The sequence below is a fragment of the Chironomus tepperi genome, unplaced genomic scaffold (assembly GCF_022539635.2).
Source record: "Chironomus tepperi strain 1889 unplaced genomic scaffold, CSIRO-AGI_Ctep_v1 contig_137, whole genome shotgun sequence".
NCBI classification, from domain to species: domain Eukaryota; kingdom Metazoa; phylum Arthropoda; class Insecta; order Diptera; family Chironomidae; genus Chironomus; species Chironomus tepperi.
In genome coordinates, this window is record NW_027226259.1 from 542,785 (window position 1) to 560,082 (window position 17,298).

General features: G+C 31.8%; 3 protein-coding genes across 4 annotated transcripts; 2 read left to right on the forward strand and 1 right to left on the reverse strand.

The window, feature by feature from the left end:
* Positions 1-29: 29 nt before the first annotated feature.
* On the reverse strand, positions 30-4,172 carry LOC139087852 (uncharacterized). Its single transcript, XM_070636795.1, has 5 exons — positions 3,660-4,172; positions 1,115-3,268; positions 680-867; positions 306-604; positions 30-244 (listed from the first exon to the last, which is right to left on the reverse strand). Exons 1-5 carry the CDS (start codon positions 3,785-3,787, stop codon positions 95-97), a joined length of 2,919 nt encoding a protein of 972 aa, XP_070492896.1. The 5' UTR covers positions 3,788-4,172; the 3' UTR covers positions 30-94.
* Positions 4,173-4,307: 135 nt separating this feature from the next.
* Positions 4,308-12,615, forward strand: LOC139087830 (putative leucine-rich repeat-containing protein DDB_G0290503). Of its 2 annotated transcripts, none has more exons than XR_011544170.1 (5): positions 4,308-4,636; positions 6,367-6,442; positions 6,612-11,046; positions 11,113-11,579; positions 12,056-12,615. XR_011544170.1 is itself a non-coding variant. In XM_070636749.1 (5 exons), the coding sequence occupies exons 1-5, from the start codon at positions 4,503-4,505 to the stop codon at positions 12,061-12,063; spliced, it is 4,977 nt and encodes a 1,658-aa protein (XP_070492850.1). In that variant the 5' UTR covers positions 4,308-4,502; the 3' UTR covers positions 12,064-12,615. The 2 variants fall into 2 exon arrangements, 1 of the variants encoding a protein (XP_070492850.1); XM_070636749.1 differs by having other exon boundaries at positions 11,113-11,436.
* A 519-nt stretch (positions 12,616-13,134) lies between these two features.
* LOC139087843 (uncharacterized) lies at positions 13,135-14,457 on the forward strand. Its single transcript, XM_070636773.1, has 2 exons — positions 13,135-13,341; positions 13,398-14,457. The coding sequence occupies exons 1-2, from the start codon at positions 13,186-13,188 to the stop codon at positions 14,310-14,312; spliced, it is 1,071 nt and encodes a 356-aa protein (XP_070492874.1). The 5' UTR covers positions 13,135-13,185; the 3' UTR covers positions 14,313-14,457.
* The last annotated feature ends 2,841 nt before the right edge of the window (positions 14,458-17,298 follow it).

Below are 17,298 nucleotides of genomic sequence, written 5' to 3' on the forward strand. Positions count from 1 at the left end.
TGAACTTAACTTTTATTTCCTCGGTGGACATAAATTTAATATAATTAACATTTAATAATTTTCAGTAATTTCTAACACGTCGTTGAATGAACAGTCATTTGTGATTTTCTAACAGCCCAGTGTTGATATTATGAGCATTTTCAAGTTCATTCTGATCGTTGAATATTTTAATATTCTTTGTATTTGACTGTTCTTGATGAATCAGCTTCTTCAGCACAACACTTTTAAGGACATCTTCCGCTTTCTGTATAAAGGAATAAAATGACGTTAATAAATTGTAATTGACTTGATGAATCAAAACTTACAGTGGATCCTTTAGCCAATAAATCAATATTCTGTGACTGCTTAGTACGATCATAATACAGCATTGGCTTATCATAATGCATATTAGAAAGATGAATTTTTATTGAATCCGATGAGTCTGATGCATAGAAACAAAATGCACAGTTAAAGTCTCCAAATTTATGGCATTCCTTCAAATGATCAATTATTGTTTCTTGAGTGATCTCAAATTTACAAACCAGGCATCTTGATGACGGCACCGACTTGTATGCTTTGTAATGGTTCTCGAAATTTTTGATGTTGTAGAACTTAAACTTGCAGACTAAGGAGAATAAATAATTGAATTAGGGTATGAATAATGTGCTGAATATTTCAAGTTATGCAATCTGACACTTACCACAGCAAAATATTGGCTTGCATACTTTCATAACATTACTCAAAGCATTTGAGAATTCCTTCTCTATGTTTAAGGTTTTGAGAGAATTGCATTCAATAATGACTTCAGATTTTAATGGATGAAATAGTTTGTGATGTGTGCTGATATGAAAATCACAACTTCTGTAGAAACAGTAGGCACATTGGTATCTGGAAGGAAGATAAATTGGGGAAGTGCTTAAAATCAGACATTGAAATTTGAACTTTTTTAGGCATTGCTCGAAGTCGACTCGGATCTTGTATGAAAAAGTCGACTTCGTGCTCTGTTTTTAGTACAAAAGACAGTATCAAAACGACCATTATTATGTCTTATTTCTACCTGCCTATTAATAAAATGATCGGCAACATGAATTTTTATGTCCTCGAAATTGTTAAAAGTACAATATACTCAACATACCTGCTATAACCATGAGTGTCTGATATATGTTGAATTAAAGATTGAGGATTGTCATCCATGAAGCTGCAGTAAGCACATTGTGAAAAATATTTCATGTCATTTGCTTGCTTTTGCTGATGCATCTTTAAGTGACGTAGGAAAAATGTAGGATTATTAGTGAAGTAGCTGCAAGTCGATCCCATACACTTAAATAATGCAGACAGGCAGAATCCATTAGCAAGCATGTTCTCACAATTTTTTAGGAATTTTCTATGCTCACTTGCCATCAGCCATGGACGAATTTTGTTTAATGTTGCTGCCGCACTGAGTAATACTAGCTTCTTATCCTTTTGTGCTTCAACCATCACAATACTTGTTGGAATTTCCGTCATTGGCGGTGACATATAACCACCTGGAGACATTGGCTCATTTTTAATTGCTGACACAGCATTTTGTTGAACATTAGTTAGATCAGATGCACTGCTTACTTTGCTGATATTAAGTTCTGATTTCTCAGCATTTACAGTCGCAACTTGCTTCACATTGCTATTGATTGGACTTTGGGAAGGTGCAGTCATTTCACGAGAAAGCACAACTTTGTTTGATGCTGTTGATTTTCTGGCATTCGGCAATTTTTTTGGAACTGCTTGAGGTTGATCAATTGATATTTTCTTGAAGCTGCTTGTAGGCTGTTGAATTGTTTCAACTGAAGTTATTACAATTTTATTTAAATTTTCTTCAGACGATGGCTGCTCAAAATCAATTATTTTAGCTGCACTGCTTCTTCTTACTGCTTGTCTAGCTGACTGTCTTATTGATGTATTTTGAGCCGTTTGTGAGATCTTCTTAGGACTTGGCAATGTGTCAAGTGAATTTCTGTTTCTTTTAGTTCCTTGAGTTTTAGCAACAGGTGCAGTTTTGATAAGACTTTTGAGTAATTCGGGATGATTTGATGAAACGTTTGTCGTGGTAGGGGTTTTGGGATTTGATGATGTTGGTGGATTTTTGACCGATGCTTGAGGTTTGATTGGCAAATCCACGGTTTTTACAGTCACAATGCACGAGTTGTCGGATTTTTGTTGTGCATCTTCTAAAGCTTGTTGAGGTGATAGTGAGCTTTTAGTAACTTTTGAGGCTTTGTCAGGAGATTTTGTTTGTTTTTGTTGAACATTTGGAGACGCTTTGACCTTAGTTGAAGAGCTTGGTGGTTCAGCGTATAAGGATTTTGATCTCAATCGAAGCATTTTTCTAAGAGTAGATTGTTGAGGTTTAGTTGATGTTTGTGCTTCCACACTGTCATCATCGTCAGAATCCACAATATAAATCAGTTCCTCTCCATCCACTTTTTTACTTCCATTTTGTACAATAGACTTTGATTTTTCAATTGGAATTTTCGGAAGTATTTCTTGTGATTTCGTGCCATTTTTAGATGGAGTGACAGATTCTGATTTTGTTGATTGGGATTCTCTTGGATCTGGGATGCTTTTGGCCTTTTCAGGTGTGAATCTTTCAATTCTAATTGAACAGTCCTTTAACTCAAGATTAGAGAGTCTATTCTCATGGATGGGATTAAGAACGCTAGAAATTTGATTAATCTCTTCCATTGGAATATTGCTATCGTGTGGATTTTGGACGGCATTTTCAGCAGCAACAACATTTCCAATTACTGGTTGATTCTCTGTAACGTTCTCAACAATCGGCAATTCTTGATCTTCAATCGGCAATTGTTTACTTCTTTCGTATTGTTCTAATGCTGCTTTAAGGACATCAACATCTTTGACCTTTTTATTCCTTTTCTTTTCTTCCTTTTGTCTCTTTCTGTTGTGAACCTCAGAAAATTTTATTCTCATTACAGGAATATTGTCGCCTCGTGGTGACATAACAATGTGTGGATGCACTTGTCGAGTCATTTTGAACCTTTTAAACTTTTTCAGTTTCTGCTTCGGCTTGATGAACTGATGATTGTCGGTTTGTGAGCTTGAGCCTTGAATTTGTGATGATGATGGAGGTTCTGCTGCATTTGAAAATTCAAATTGTGCATCTAATTCTTGGTCATTTTTATTTTCAGCATTTATAGCTTCCAATCTTTGTTCGGATATATTCTTGAAATGTTGAATTTTTGCAATGATCTTTTTGATCATTGTATCCAGTGCTGCCTTCTTTTCTTCATTCAAGCTGTATGTGCATAAATAAATAGATAAGAATATTTTTATAGTTGAAGTATGTAGACATTTGGATAGTAAATAAATAATTACAGACGTAATAGACCAGTGTTGGACAACCTTATTTTCGCGGTACACCTTGGTGGAAAAAACATTTTAGACATCACACTAGTGTGCCGCAACACACAAGTTACCCATCACTGTAAAGGGTCTATTTACAAAGCAATAAAAAATCGACAATCAATGGATCGTTGGATACAAAAATCACCAGAAAATTGTGATTCCCAAAAATGTAACAATATGTAAGAAAAGGGTCTGTAACAATAATTTATGGCCAATAGAACAAAACATTCGTTCCCATATTGAGTACAATAAAAAAATTCTTAACATGTGCATACACATACTCATTGATTTTAGTCATATACGCATGAAGTCTCTCCCATATTGGCTCCAAATCCGTTCCTTTTACTCTCTCGCGCATTTTATTGACGAACGTTAGATGTTGCTCTATTGTGATATTTTCAGTGCTCATTTTTATTCGTTGATTGTGTTCCGTTACATGAGACAAAGAATCTAGTACACGAGGAATCTATGAAATTCACTTTAAATTATGACAATATTCTCTGAATCTTAAAACTTTATTTTGAGAATCTTGTCGGCAGGGTAAATAATGACTCGAAAGTTTATGAACTGTTTATTTCTATGTCACTTAATTCTGACTCAATTGACTTTTAATTCCACTTTTTGTAATTTACTTCATAAATATTTATAAAATGTAAATTGTCAATAAAATCACTTAAATTGCACAATTCCGACATAATCAATGGATTAAACTTGATTTTATTCAACTAAATTTAATTATTTTCCAATTCCTTAGCGCACTTAATTGATAAAACTTAATAAATAAACCTTAACTGTTGCATTATTCAACTTTAAATGACGAAATAGTAAACAAAACTAGGCAAACGTAGCAGATTATTCTAACTGCTCACAGCGCCTCCTACGTGTCACTTTCCATAAACTTCTCATTTGTTGTTAGTCGTTCACCAAACAAAGATCATGTCGTAAATTGAGAATTAGTTTCATTTCGCATTTCAGTCAATAAAGACGCGCAATAATAGTTAAGCATAATATTAGTGTAAGTTTAAGTATATAAAGTGTGTAGTGAGTGTAAAGTGATGCCAAAAGATATGAATTAAGGATTAAATTTGTGAATTAAATAATTTGTAAACAAAAAAAATTAAAAAATGAGTGAAACATTGACTGTAGATTCCTTAAGAAGGCACTTGCCTTTCTTGAACAAAATAATCTCGCACATGAGAGGAACGCCGTTTGTGAAAGAATTTGAGAATATGAGAAATGTCATAGATTGTGGAAAACAGTGAGTATTTATTTTGTTTTGATTCTTTACGTCAGTGCGACTGATCATCAGTTATGAAGAAAGTGTTGTGAATGTGTGCAATCTATGAAAAATCCTTGATTATTGACTTGATAATAATGCAAATGAACCGTACACTGATAATCGTTACGGATTTGGTTGACATGATAAGTTACCGTGGTCCATGAAGATTTAAAATGTTCTGCTTTCTTATGTCTGTAGCTTAAGTGTTTGCAATGAATAGAAATGATCATTTCTGAATTTAATTTGAATCTCATTTAAATTTTTAAAACGAGTTTTAGTGTAACTTTATGTTTACTCAGGTTGCTTCTTCGGATGAGAGTTAAGTGAGAAAGAAGATAATGACCTTGAGGATTGATAAGAATTCAAATACGTCCTGCCACTTATAGAAGAATGAGTTTAAACATTTTATGAATGAACTTTAAATCAAATACAGTAGATTAAAAAGAATTCATGTCAGCGCTGCAGTTTTAATATTTTCATTTTGAATAAACAAGATTGCAGAACTCTTTAAAAATGCTTCCTATTCCAATTGAAATTCAACAACATTTTGTATGATTTTCATTTTCAACACATAATAATGAGCAATGCAATTTGTAAATTCTTTTAAAAATATGGATCATACAGGTGTCAAATTTATTCAATACTTAAGTTTGTCTTGATATTTATGACTAAAACCTGAATTGAAGATTATAAAAAGACTGATTCAATTTGCATAAATTTTCAGAAAAAATTCGAGATTTGATTGAATTGGCTTAAAATTTTAATTTAAGTCTTAAAATTCAAAATTCAAAAAAAAATTTAAATGTCTTAAATTTCGTCATTATTCTTAAATTAAACTTAACTAAAATTTTCAAATTCACAAAATTTCAAATTTCAACTTTTCGTAAATTTTTCAAAAATTAAATTCAAAAAATCATTAAATCTTATGCATTTTAATTTGACCCAAATTGACCCTTTCCGCAATCCTGATTACATTCTCTTATGAGTTGCATATAGCAACAAGTGTCAAATGATTATGATAAAGTCACAACTGATAAAAGAAGAAAATGTCAGAATATGAGAAGAGAATCCAAAGATATGATGAGTTAGGAGAAATTTGATTCTGAGGTTTCCTTTACTCATTTATTCAAATTTCAAAAACAAACACCATTATGAGTGATTAGTTCATAGCAACATTGTTACAGCTAGTATGTAAAGTATGAGAAAAAACACACACAATAGTAATTTGGCGCGAAAAAATGATCTAATTTTTTTTTTGTTGTATGCCTACTTAGTATTGAAGTATTTGAGGGAGAGAGGGCGTAGGGTGATTTTAGGATCATCTATATTAAAGCTTAATGAATAAAAATCTACTTTTTACAAATAAAAACAGAAGACATAGAAATGAGATTCAAATAAGATTTAAAAATATCAGATAAGAATCAAATTTGTAGCAGGTACTAAAAATGAGAATATTTGAAATATTTTATATGAGGGATTTTCAGGTAAAATTTTTAAGACGGCAAATTGTCTTTTCTTTTACCTGGTTTTATAATTCACAGGTATAAAATATTAATGTAAATAAATTCAATATACAAACATTATAATTACAAAAATCTCTATACAAATGAATGCATACATGTTTAAAAGTCTTATCCAACAATACTTAAAAGTAATAAAATTCATAGATAATATCAAATTTCAATAATTTTTTTTTCTTCTTTTAATAGATTAAGTCCCAACCAAGTTCGCATAATTGAGACATCAATCGCTAACTTGAAGAAGAGAATTAACGATTCCATTAGTGTAAGTAATCTTTAAAAACATCCGAACTCGAATTCGACTTTAATTTTGTAAGGAGTCGAGTTGAATTTTTCATACAAAATCAAAGTCTACTTTGACCTCTGAAAATTTTTTTTTTACAAATTAGCTTAAATCAAAATAATAACAAAATGTTTTCCTAATTAATCCACAGAGTTCAACATCAGGATCAGCAAAGAAGAACAAAAACAATAAAATGGAAGTGATATGTATTAGTAGTGATGATGAAGCAACAAGTAGCGATCTGCCATTTCATAAAGAACGTGAAGTTGTGCAAATTAAAACAGTAGAACTTAAAAGTCTTAGTAATCAATCCCAAGAAGTAATAGTTAAGCCAGAAAATCCAGATGTAGAAATAATAATGACAAAAATCCAAACAAATAGCAATATAGCAGACACGAATAGTCAAAAAATAACTATTAAGCCAGAGAGATGTGAAGTTGAAACGATAATTAAAGAAGTAAAGCTTACTACAGATTATAATGGAAATAGTCAACTAAATAATAGCAATATAACTGATCCAAGCTCAGCTAAAGTTAAAGAAGAAGAAGAATCTGAATCGGATATTGAAGATTATAAGACTGTATGCAGCAGTAGTTCAGAACATAATATTACAAATAATATCCCAGAACCATTTTCTACACAAAATGACGATGATGATGATGATGAAATTATAAGACCAATTGTCAAAAGAAAAAGAAGAAAAATCAGTTCCAGTTCTGAAATCAGTAATCCAGAAACAAGCAAGAGTGAAAGAAAACGACGACGAATTATACATAATTCAGAACCATCTGATGATGACAATAAATCACAAAAAGCATCAAGCACAAGTTCACATAAAAGAAAAAAGAACAAATCAAATTCATCATCTGGAAGTGAATTTTATTCAGCTGAAAGTGTAAAAAGTGTAGAACCACCTGCAAATGAATCTAATCAGGATGACTTGAATACGTTAGAACATTTTCGATCTACTGTCAGAAGTCTGGCTGAAAATGAAAACACAACAGACACAACTAAGATTGTAGATATAGTAAAATCTATTTCCAAAACGGAACTACCAAAACTTGTAATGTTTCTTCGGAAATGTTGGATGAGTGGACTTTTAAATTTAGACATAAAAACGGACTCAAGGAGAACCGACGAAAATATTCTGAACGATTTTGTAAAACAAACTTTAAATCCTATAAAACAATTAAGAAGCCGTGTCGTTATTTCCAATGAAAAAGATGAAGTATTACCAGAGATGGAAAGCTCTGAGGACGAAGTCCTTGACTTCTCTGATGACGAAGACAATTTATTTAATAAAAATAATAAAACTCCAACAAAAACTAAAAAGTCTAAAAATACCAAGAAAGTCCAACGTAAAAGAAGAGCGAGAGAACTGAATGCACTAAGGAATGACATTGACAACAGTTTCATTAAACCTGCCTTATTAACTTTGAAGCCTCGTGAACACAAAAAGGTTGATTATAGAATAGACAATAAGGCATCATCATCTGATGATAGTGAAGACTTTGTTAATTCGATTTCCAAAAATAAACAGGAATCTGTTAAGAAGAGAAAAGGCAGGAAAAGACTTGTTGTTGAATCCAATCAACCGAAAGAAGCTGAAGATAAAGCTAACGAATCAGATGAAAGTGAAATTGGAAGGAGAAGACCATTGAGAGTTAAGAGATTAGAAGATTTAGATAGCGATCGAACAACTCCTGATAATCTTGTCGGAAAACCAATCGAACCACTGAAGAACGAAGAATTAAATGACAATAGAGCAACTCCAGATATTGATCTCGAGAACGATCCTAGAGTTGTATCAATGAAATTCAAATTGGAGTCTAAAATTGACGAAGACATTGACACGGAGTGTAGTTCAGGAGAAACAGTTCTTATCAGTCCTCAACATGAGGAATTACCAGATAAGGATAATGCTGAAAACAGTTCAGATGATGATGAGGATGAAAGTAATCCAAAATACCATTTTATAACTGTAGAAAAAATATTAGGAGCTAGAGTTTATGCCAACAAGTTAAACGTAGTATACAAGCCAGAGCCTTACAAAGTTTCCTTTGAAAATGGAGCCTGGAAGATCCTTAATTTAACAAAGACCGTAGCTAAAGATCCAGTACCTAATGTAAGCACTAAAACATTAGTTGAAGATAGAGAAAATCCTTTAAATACTACAACCGTTCCTGATTTACCTTTAAATAATAGTACTCCTGCTTCAAAAGATGAAATTACGTATGATCCTATTCTGAGTGATGATGACTTTGCTGTTATGGACAACAATTCATCAACAGAAGTAACAGATCAGAATGAAAAATTAGTTGATTCAACTCCAAATGATATTCCTGCAGATTCTTCAAATAGTTTGAAGATCGAAATTAGTGAAGAAAAGTATAAGATACAGGAGACTAACTTTTATGATCCGATTTCAAGTGATAGCGATGATGATGCACTCTGTATAGATCTAGATGATGAAACAAATAAAAAAGTTGACGGTAAAAAGAGCAATACAAAAAATGAAGAAGTTGATCATCAACATCCAGTGATAAAGAAGGAAACCGAAAATACCAATATTATTAAAATTAAGAGTGTGGAATCTGGTTCTCAAGGAATAATAATCATTGATGATAGTGATGATATTGTTCCAGATTGTAATATTAAAGAAGAATCATCTGAAATTGGTCCGCAAATAGTCAAATCAGTTTCTGAAAATAATCAAAAATCAACATTGAAGGACCAAAATTCAATTTCATCAACTGAAGCTGTAAAGCCATCAACTACTCAGAACACAGTTTTACAACAAACTCCGCAAAAAAATGCATTGCCCAATAAATTGAGGAAGTGCTCTCCAATGTCAAAATTATTGACTGAAAATGAACGTAAAATATTCAATTTATCGTACATATCTTGCCGTGGTGGTCATCAATTCCGGTGCTTAAATAGCTGCAAATATTATAATCTTAAAGAAGAAAATTTTAAAAATCATATCCTCTCCAAACATCTTATGGATAATTGGTCTGGATTTTGCAATTTGTGTGGAAAGAGTTTTCATAAAGAAGCTCGTCCATTAATTGATGAGTATGAGCATATGATTACATATCATATTAATCCAGATCATGAGCGAAGATCAAGTATAAAAGAGAATATAGAAGATAATCAGAATGACAGTGATTGCATTGTACTATCTCAAGGAACGGAATCTGATTCGAATGTTCCAAAACCAATTGTAATCAAGAAGAATGAGGACGAAGTAGCAGTTAACGTATCAACTGTTGGAATGTCCAGTGATAATCTAAAGGAAGATGAAAGTAAAAGGGATGCTTCAAACTTATCACAACAGCAAAACAAAGATTCTTCTAATACAAATACAGTACCGAATGGTAAAGAAGTTCAACAAAATATAGAGAATCCACCTGAAGATCCAACAAAAAAACTAACTTTACGTATAAAAATGCTACCTGGCGATAAGCTTTCAGGTAGAAATGATGGAAGTTCTTCATCAGAAAAAAGTCTATATACAGTTCAAGAAAATATTTCAAATCGCATGACTCCCCCCATGACTCCACTTCCTGAAAGTTGTGTACCAGAAACAACACCAGAAAAGGAAGCTACTCTACAAGCTGTAATTGGTGAAATTATTTCAAAATATCCTGAACTTGGTGTAGAACAACAACAACAACAACAACCAGGAAATGTAATAGCCTCGTCTACATTAACATCATCTATTCAGCCTAATAGTATCATTTTGCACTCAACAACAAATGCAATAGTGACGTATACGCCACCATCTGTATCTTATAATGGAGATAAGAATAATGTATCAACAACTAATTTGAGCATGCTAAGTCATCTACTAGCACCAAAACCATCAGGAGTTGTTCTTCCCAATCAATTAAATTCGTTTCGTCCAACAGCAAGTATCGCACCAACTCCTAAAAATAATTATAATGGTGTAGTAAATAGCATTTCAAATACAGTGAGCAGTAACAATCTCCAAAATTCTAATACGTACTTAACTGCAGGAACTACTAATATAGACCATAATACAAAGACCACCAATGTTATACCCCTCCAAAGACCGTCAATTCATGCTGTAGTTCCAATAAATTCCTCCTCATTAAATATATGTAGGACGAGAAGACTTAGGCCATGGCTGGATGTAGATGATATGAAATGTTATTCTGTCATAAGCGAATGTTTAAATTTGAAGTATTTGGGTCAACTTTATAAATGTATGCTTGTTAGATGCAGTTTTGCTACTGATAATCCTAAAAATTTTTACGATCACTTGTTGTGGCATCAAAGGATAGCTATAAATCCTTTATTTGATTGTTGTTATTGCACATATGGTACTTTAAATGCAGATCATCTTGTGTCACATATTACAGAAAAGTATAGACAATGTAAATATTACTGTAGTCGATGCTTCTATAGAACAAGCAGTCAATACAATGCTCTTCAACATATATTGTTGCATAACAATTCCTTTAAAACCAAATTATTTAACATTGGTAACATTCCACCGATAATGGAGGATCAAGAGTTTGAAAAAATCCAATTAAGGGAACTTCCACCATTGAAATGTATTAGTAAGTATGAAATTGCGATTTAAATCTATTAAGAACAACAAGTAATACTTTTAATTCTCTTTACAGCTTGTCCACAAGTGTTTCAAATGTACGATCAATTTATATCACATATTAATCAATGCTGTATAAATACATACAATATTAAATGTACTGAATGTAAAAAAACGGATCTAATCAGCAAATTAGAGGAACATCAAACAAAATGTTATGGAATATATACATACAATTGTTGTTATTGTCCATATGGAACTCAGAAATTAAATGAAATGTCTTATCATATGGTGCATATACATCAGGAGAAGATTCCGTTCTATATTGAACGATGTGATACATCGCATTTATCATCACCGATGCTAAAGAAAGCAGCATGCATCAAGAAATTTACATCAAGTAATTTATCTCATGAATTTAGAATTGTTTAAAAGCCATTGGATATCCGTCGAAATTATAAAATGAGGAATTTGAAATGACCTTACATCTTAGCGTCTTAATGTACAACCCTATAAATGCTTTACTATAGATTGTAAATAAAGGTACGAAATTTTCTATGAAAGTTCTGTTCATACACATAGATTTCAGCTATTTTTGAAAGCTGTTCATTTGTGTCCCAGATAATTTTGTATATGCATGTCTAGAGCTTCACATTCAAAATTTGGTGTCGGTTATGGAAATTATAGTTTTTGGTGAGGTTCTTTATTTAAAGTCATAATCATTAATTTTTCCTATTAGTGCATGATTGTATTTATTATTTATATATCTTTACCTAAATGTAGGTAGAATAGCTTTAATATTCATTATCAGGTAAATTTTTTAAACATAAGGTTAAGGATGTTACCATTTATTTCTTTATTTTTATCATTTCTTAAACGGTTTTTGGCTTTTTTCTATAGATTTTAGATCAGTACAAAAAGTTTAGCATGTCCATAAACTTTTTGTTGTTTTGAAACTATTTGAAGCTGAAAACATAACCAAAAAATTCATCAATTTATGTTCTTTATTCCTCCTCTAGCAAAATGAACAACGAATGGAATCGATGTCATTGAATTCTCAATTATTGAACTTAACAATTCTACTTTAAAGTGAAAGTTACCATTTTAAATGCCATAAAAATTACCACCTGGATGTGACTAACAAAGGACAAAAACTTTGAACAAAAACCTTGTAAAAGGAATAAGAGACGGATCCAAAGGATCTTGGTTACCATATGGTTAAGAAACTACAAATGCAATACGTTACAACTTGAATTTAAGAAATTCGACTTAAGATTTTAAAGAATTATTTTTTGATGTCATAACTTGATAAGTACCTTAAAAGATTATACGCCTTTAAAAAAATATATATATTTTAATATTGAGCTTAGTAATTAAGTCGTTGCAAATTTTGTTTTAAGTAAATTCATAGTCTCACTAAATTTAAATAGACTAGCTAAACCTTAATTTGCTAACGATCTAATTATTGTACTATGGTTAATCTTCCAAAAATGACTGAAGCAATTGAGCAAATGAACAAATTGAATTTTATAAGCTGTTACTTAAATACAAGATTTTAATAAATAAATTATCATGACAATTACAGATGGTCTTATCTTTTACCTTATTTTTTCCAGCAACGCTAAGCCTGACTTTCAACCTTCTTTGTCGTTGGACAAAATTCTTCAATTTGCTGTTTTTGTTATCAAAATTCCAAAGTCTTCTTCGATTTTTGCTTTGCATACAAAAAAGCTACATTTCTCTCGAGCGACACAAACGAAGAAGGCTTTGTCACAAAACTGCGTTTGGTACCATATGGTTGCCAAACTCAGGCGACTTAAATTTGGTGCTGTGGCATAAGGTGACAAATTTTTGAGCATTTTTTCTAAGTGCATTTCCATAATTTTTTTGAAAATCTTATGAAGTTTCGGTGTGAAAATAATAGAATAACTGACACTCGACTAGTAACAAATAAAAAAGCTATCAAATTTCATTTTAGATTATACACAATAACAATCAGCAATGTAAGAAAAACATAAACACTCATTCACATGCTCACACCGTCAATGAATAAACGTAACGGTTTCGACAGATTCAAAATATTCTCAGCTGTGTACCCCCATTGTTTTGATTATTGTTGATTTAGTAGAAAATATAATTTACCGTGTAAATGTGGTCTAAAATATCTCTGCTTGAGTGTCTCGAGTATGTGCAGCAATTAAAATTTCGTTTAGGGTCAAGAGACTTTAATGAAAATGCGAATTATCTGTTTATTTACATTCTATTCATCTTTTTCGTGTATTTTCTGTTCTATCAGCTGATTAAGGTAAAAGAGGTAAATTTTGCAATAGTTATGGAACTTAATCGATATTTTCTTTCCAGAAATTGCTTATAAACTCAAAAGTCTCACAAATTAAGCATCGCCAGTCAATAAATTTCACTTGGAACTTTATATTTTATTTCTGCTGTACGACATTTCTGATTCTCTATCATTCATACTTTATAAAGGATGAATTGGATTTTGAGAAAGGAAAATGGTATCCAAAAAGAAGGAATCTCTTGTTCTACAAGCCATGCGACATGGTTAAATTCAAAATTGTTACATTCATAATTTCTGGATTTAATATCTGTGCTGCAATACTTGATCTTCATGCACGAGACATTAGTGAATCAATTTCGAAAATCTTATTCAGTTTCTTAACCATGGTTTGTTATATTTATGGATATGAGAATTATTCAGTAGTCCTGAACATAAATTTGGGATTATTCCACATGTTCACAGAACTGCTATCATTACTGTCATTGCACACAGAAAAGGATCAGATTTTTATGTATCGAATATTTGTCATCTTCAAATTTATATCATGGATTTATGTATTCCTGAACTTCCTTCCATTCCAATATATGATACCCACAATTCATGCAAGAGATGTGGAAATTGGACTGACAATAGCTTTTATGGCTTGGTATATATCAAGAATTTGGTGTTCACCATTTCTTCATGCACTTCAGCATCAGCTTTATCATCTTAATTCCTTCGACTGTCAAGGAGAAAATTCGCTCTCTAGATGCTTAATGCTTAAAGACACACCCGAACTTCGACACTACAAGAGCCTTAAACGAGCATATTTTGAAATAAAATTACATCACGAACGACATCAATTGAATAAACTGAATCTCAGCGAACATGCAGCATCAGCTAAAGCGTTCCATACAATCAAGGCTGTCATGACATTGAAGAGAAAGTTGAAAAGGATTCGCGAAAATAAAAGTGATCTGCAAGAGAAGCAACAATAATCTCATCTTAAAAAGACATACACGTGTGATTTTTTATTTGTCCTTCCCAGGATTCACTTTCCAGCACCTTTTGCGTATTGTACAATGTGATTTATAAGTATATGTTCCTAATAAAAATTATTACTTAATTTATTTTATTCCCGAAGCTCATGTTGGTTCTCTTATTTGAGCTTTTAATGACTAGCTCTCAAAATTTAGCAATTTCTCTCAACAGAATGTCCCTCTCACTTCCTTTCGACACGAATCAGCACATTCCAGTTCATTGGAAAATGCATTTTCACTGGAAGTTCAATAGAACTGGAAATATCACGCGAGAGAAAATGTGAACATCTCGAGTGTGTTGTACACATTATGAGGTCGGGTCATGTGTCCTAAATTTATGACACAAGCCAAAAACAGCTTGGTAATGATCGTTATGTATCTACTAATGAAATGTGTGTACGTTTATTGATGTTTACTTGACCTTCTTTTGGATTGTTATTGGTGTTACTGCAGCATCAGTAATCCAATTGATTTTTTTTGAGATGAAAAGAAATGCGAATGTGTGTCGTGGGGAATGTTTTTTTGTGGAAGGATGAATAAGGAATTAGGATCAGCAAAACATTATTTAAGGTTGAAAATAATCAAAAGAAGCAGTTCCTTTATGAAATTTTCCATTTTTTTTTGACATATCACTGAATCCATTTTCTCATATATGACGAAAGAAAATGAACAATTTTGATGAACATCAATGAACTCTTACTCCTTTCGTTCAGTTCCATATCTAAATCTCACATTGTGTTCTCCATCACCACATTTTTCCCTTCATCAACGCATCAAGCAAGAAAGAATGAAGAAGTTGATAGATAAGAAAAAAAGTAGAGGAATATGTGGGAAATAAGCAATGGCAAAGAATGAAGAAATCTAAAAAGGATTGATGCGGGGACTGATGATGAATCAGATATAATCGCAAAGATGAGCTTGATGGATCGCTTTTGTGCGACACAAAGCAATTGTGTGTCTCTTCCCATATTCTTTCATTCTTTTTTTTTATTTATTGCTTATCATCAGAATCGCTTCTATTGTTTGCGTACATTTATGTGCGCTTTATTTTTTCCTTGTGTGTATGTGTGTGTGCTGGGGAATAAGTTATTTATGCTGTTTATGATTGATTTAATTTCCAATTTTTTATGCTCACAAAAGTGTGAATTAGTCGAAATAATTCAATAGAATTTTATCTTGCTTGATGGAAATTTTAATATCTTTTGAATTTGATTTATTATCGTCTATTCTTACCATGCAAACTATTCTATTTTGGGAATAATAATCATTCATGCAGATTTAAATGCATAGAATGGCAGATCTTGATGAATTTTGTCTGCGAATCACCAAGTTTACTGAACCCATTTACATTTTTTAAAGTTAACTGAACTTGATTTTGATAGAAATTTATGAGACATTTTTATGGAACTGATTCGCGTTAGTTTTTCTTACCATTGTTCTGCGTTTGATTTTCCTTTATATGCTCACTATTTCAATTTTAAAACTTGAGTGAATTGTTTTTGCCAAATTTTTTCGACAAAAATAATATTTGGCGCCAAAAATCAAATCAGGTTCAAATTTTGAACTTTAATTTAAATTTTGAATTTTCGTTCTATTTCAAATTTAGAATTTCAGTTTTATTCTTTAATTCTTAAAATGTTTATCAACTAAATATTCCGAATTATTAAGGAATATCCATCATAAGCTTAGATAATTGCATCCATTACATAATTGATATTTCACGTCCTAATAATATTCATATGAGAATCAACCTTCATCCATTTAACTCATTTCCATATAATTTCACATCACAATGAATGGCATTTCAATTGGTGGAATAGAGAACAACATAAAAAAGGGAAAGAAAAACGACAGAAAAAAGGCAGACGTGAGAAGGAGAGAAGAAAAATGAAGTGTCGTTTTGAATTCTTCTCTCTCCGTTTTTACTACATTTGCATATATGAAAAATATAATGGAGTTAAAAGTTTAATGTAAATATTTTAGTGTCGTAACGCATTCCATTGTGTATGAATGGCTGAATCAAGGTCAGTTGGTACTGCGGATTGTTAGGTTAAAAGGCAGGAATGCAATAAAGAGTCAACTGGGTGGACGTGATTATCGAGTAAAGGAAGAAATTGAAGACAATATTGTGGAATTTTGCATTTTTCCTATCGAATTGATTCAACAAGGCGGTACTGAACTCAATCAGACTTAGTTAGACTAGAAAAAGCTCTATTGAACTTGAAGTGATTTAGCCGTATTCGAACAGACACAGTTGGAGATCTGATCAAACTCTGTTGAACTTTATCAAAGTATTCTGAACTCGGTTCAGCTTAAATAAACCAAATTCCGAAGGACTCGAATTGACTATACTGGACTCAACCAATCTTTGCCACCAAGCTTGACAAGGTCCAAACTAAAATCGATTAATCTAACTCAAAAATTGGCAATTTGAAGGATCAAAACTTAAATTGCTTACTAAAATAAGATACATTGTATGAGTCATCCAAAGTGCACTAGACCACATCCATCATCTCTTTAAAATACCAGCTAAAAGCAAAAGAGAATGAATGTGAAACGACATTGAAATGTAAAAATGTTGCATCCATAAATAATGAAATGTTAATTTTTCTTCATCACTACAATGTGCTACTTTTTACCTACTATCCCCATGACAATTTTCATATTATTCATCCTTTACTGCTACAGCTTCTATTACCATCCTCATTGCCATGTTTATTGTTGGGGAGAGAAAAAAAAAGTCTTCTTGACTTTTCAATTTTTTTTTGTGTCTTCCTCTTATTTTTATTCAGCCGCATTTCGAAAACTGTCTGTAGACTTTATGTCGCCCATGTGAAACGAAGCAGGTGAATATTGAAATTTTGCTTCCGTAATTTTTTGTCATTTCCAAAAAAAAGTTGCAGCCAAATATTTACCTCTTCTTACTTCTTTTCATATCGATTTG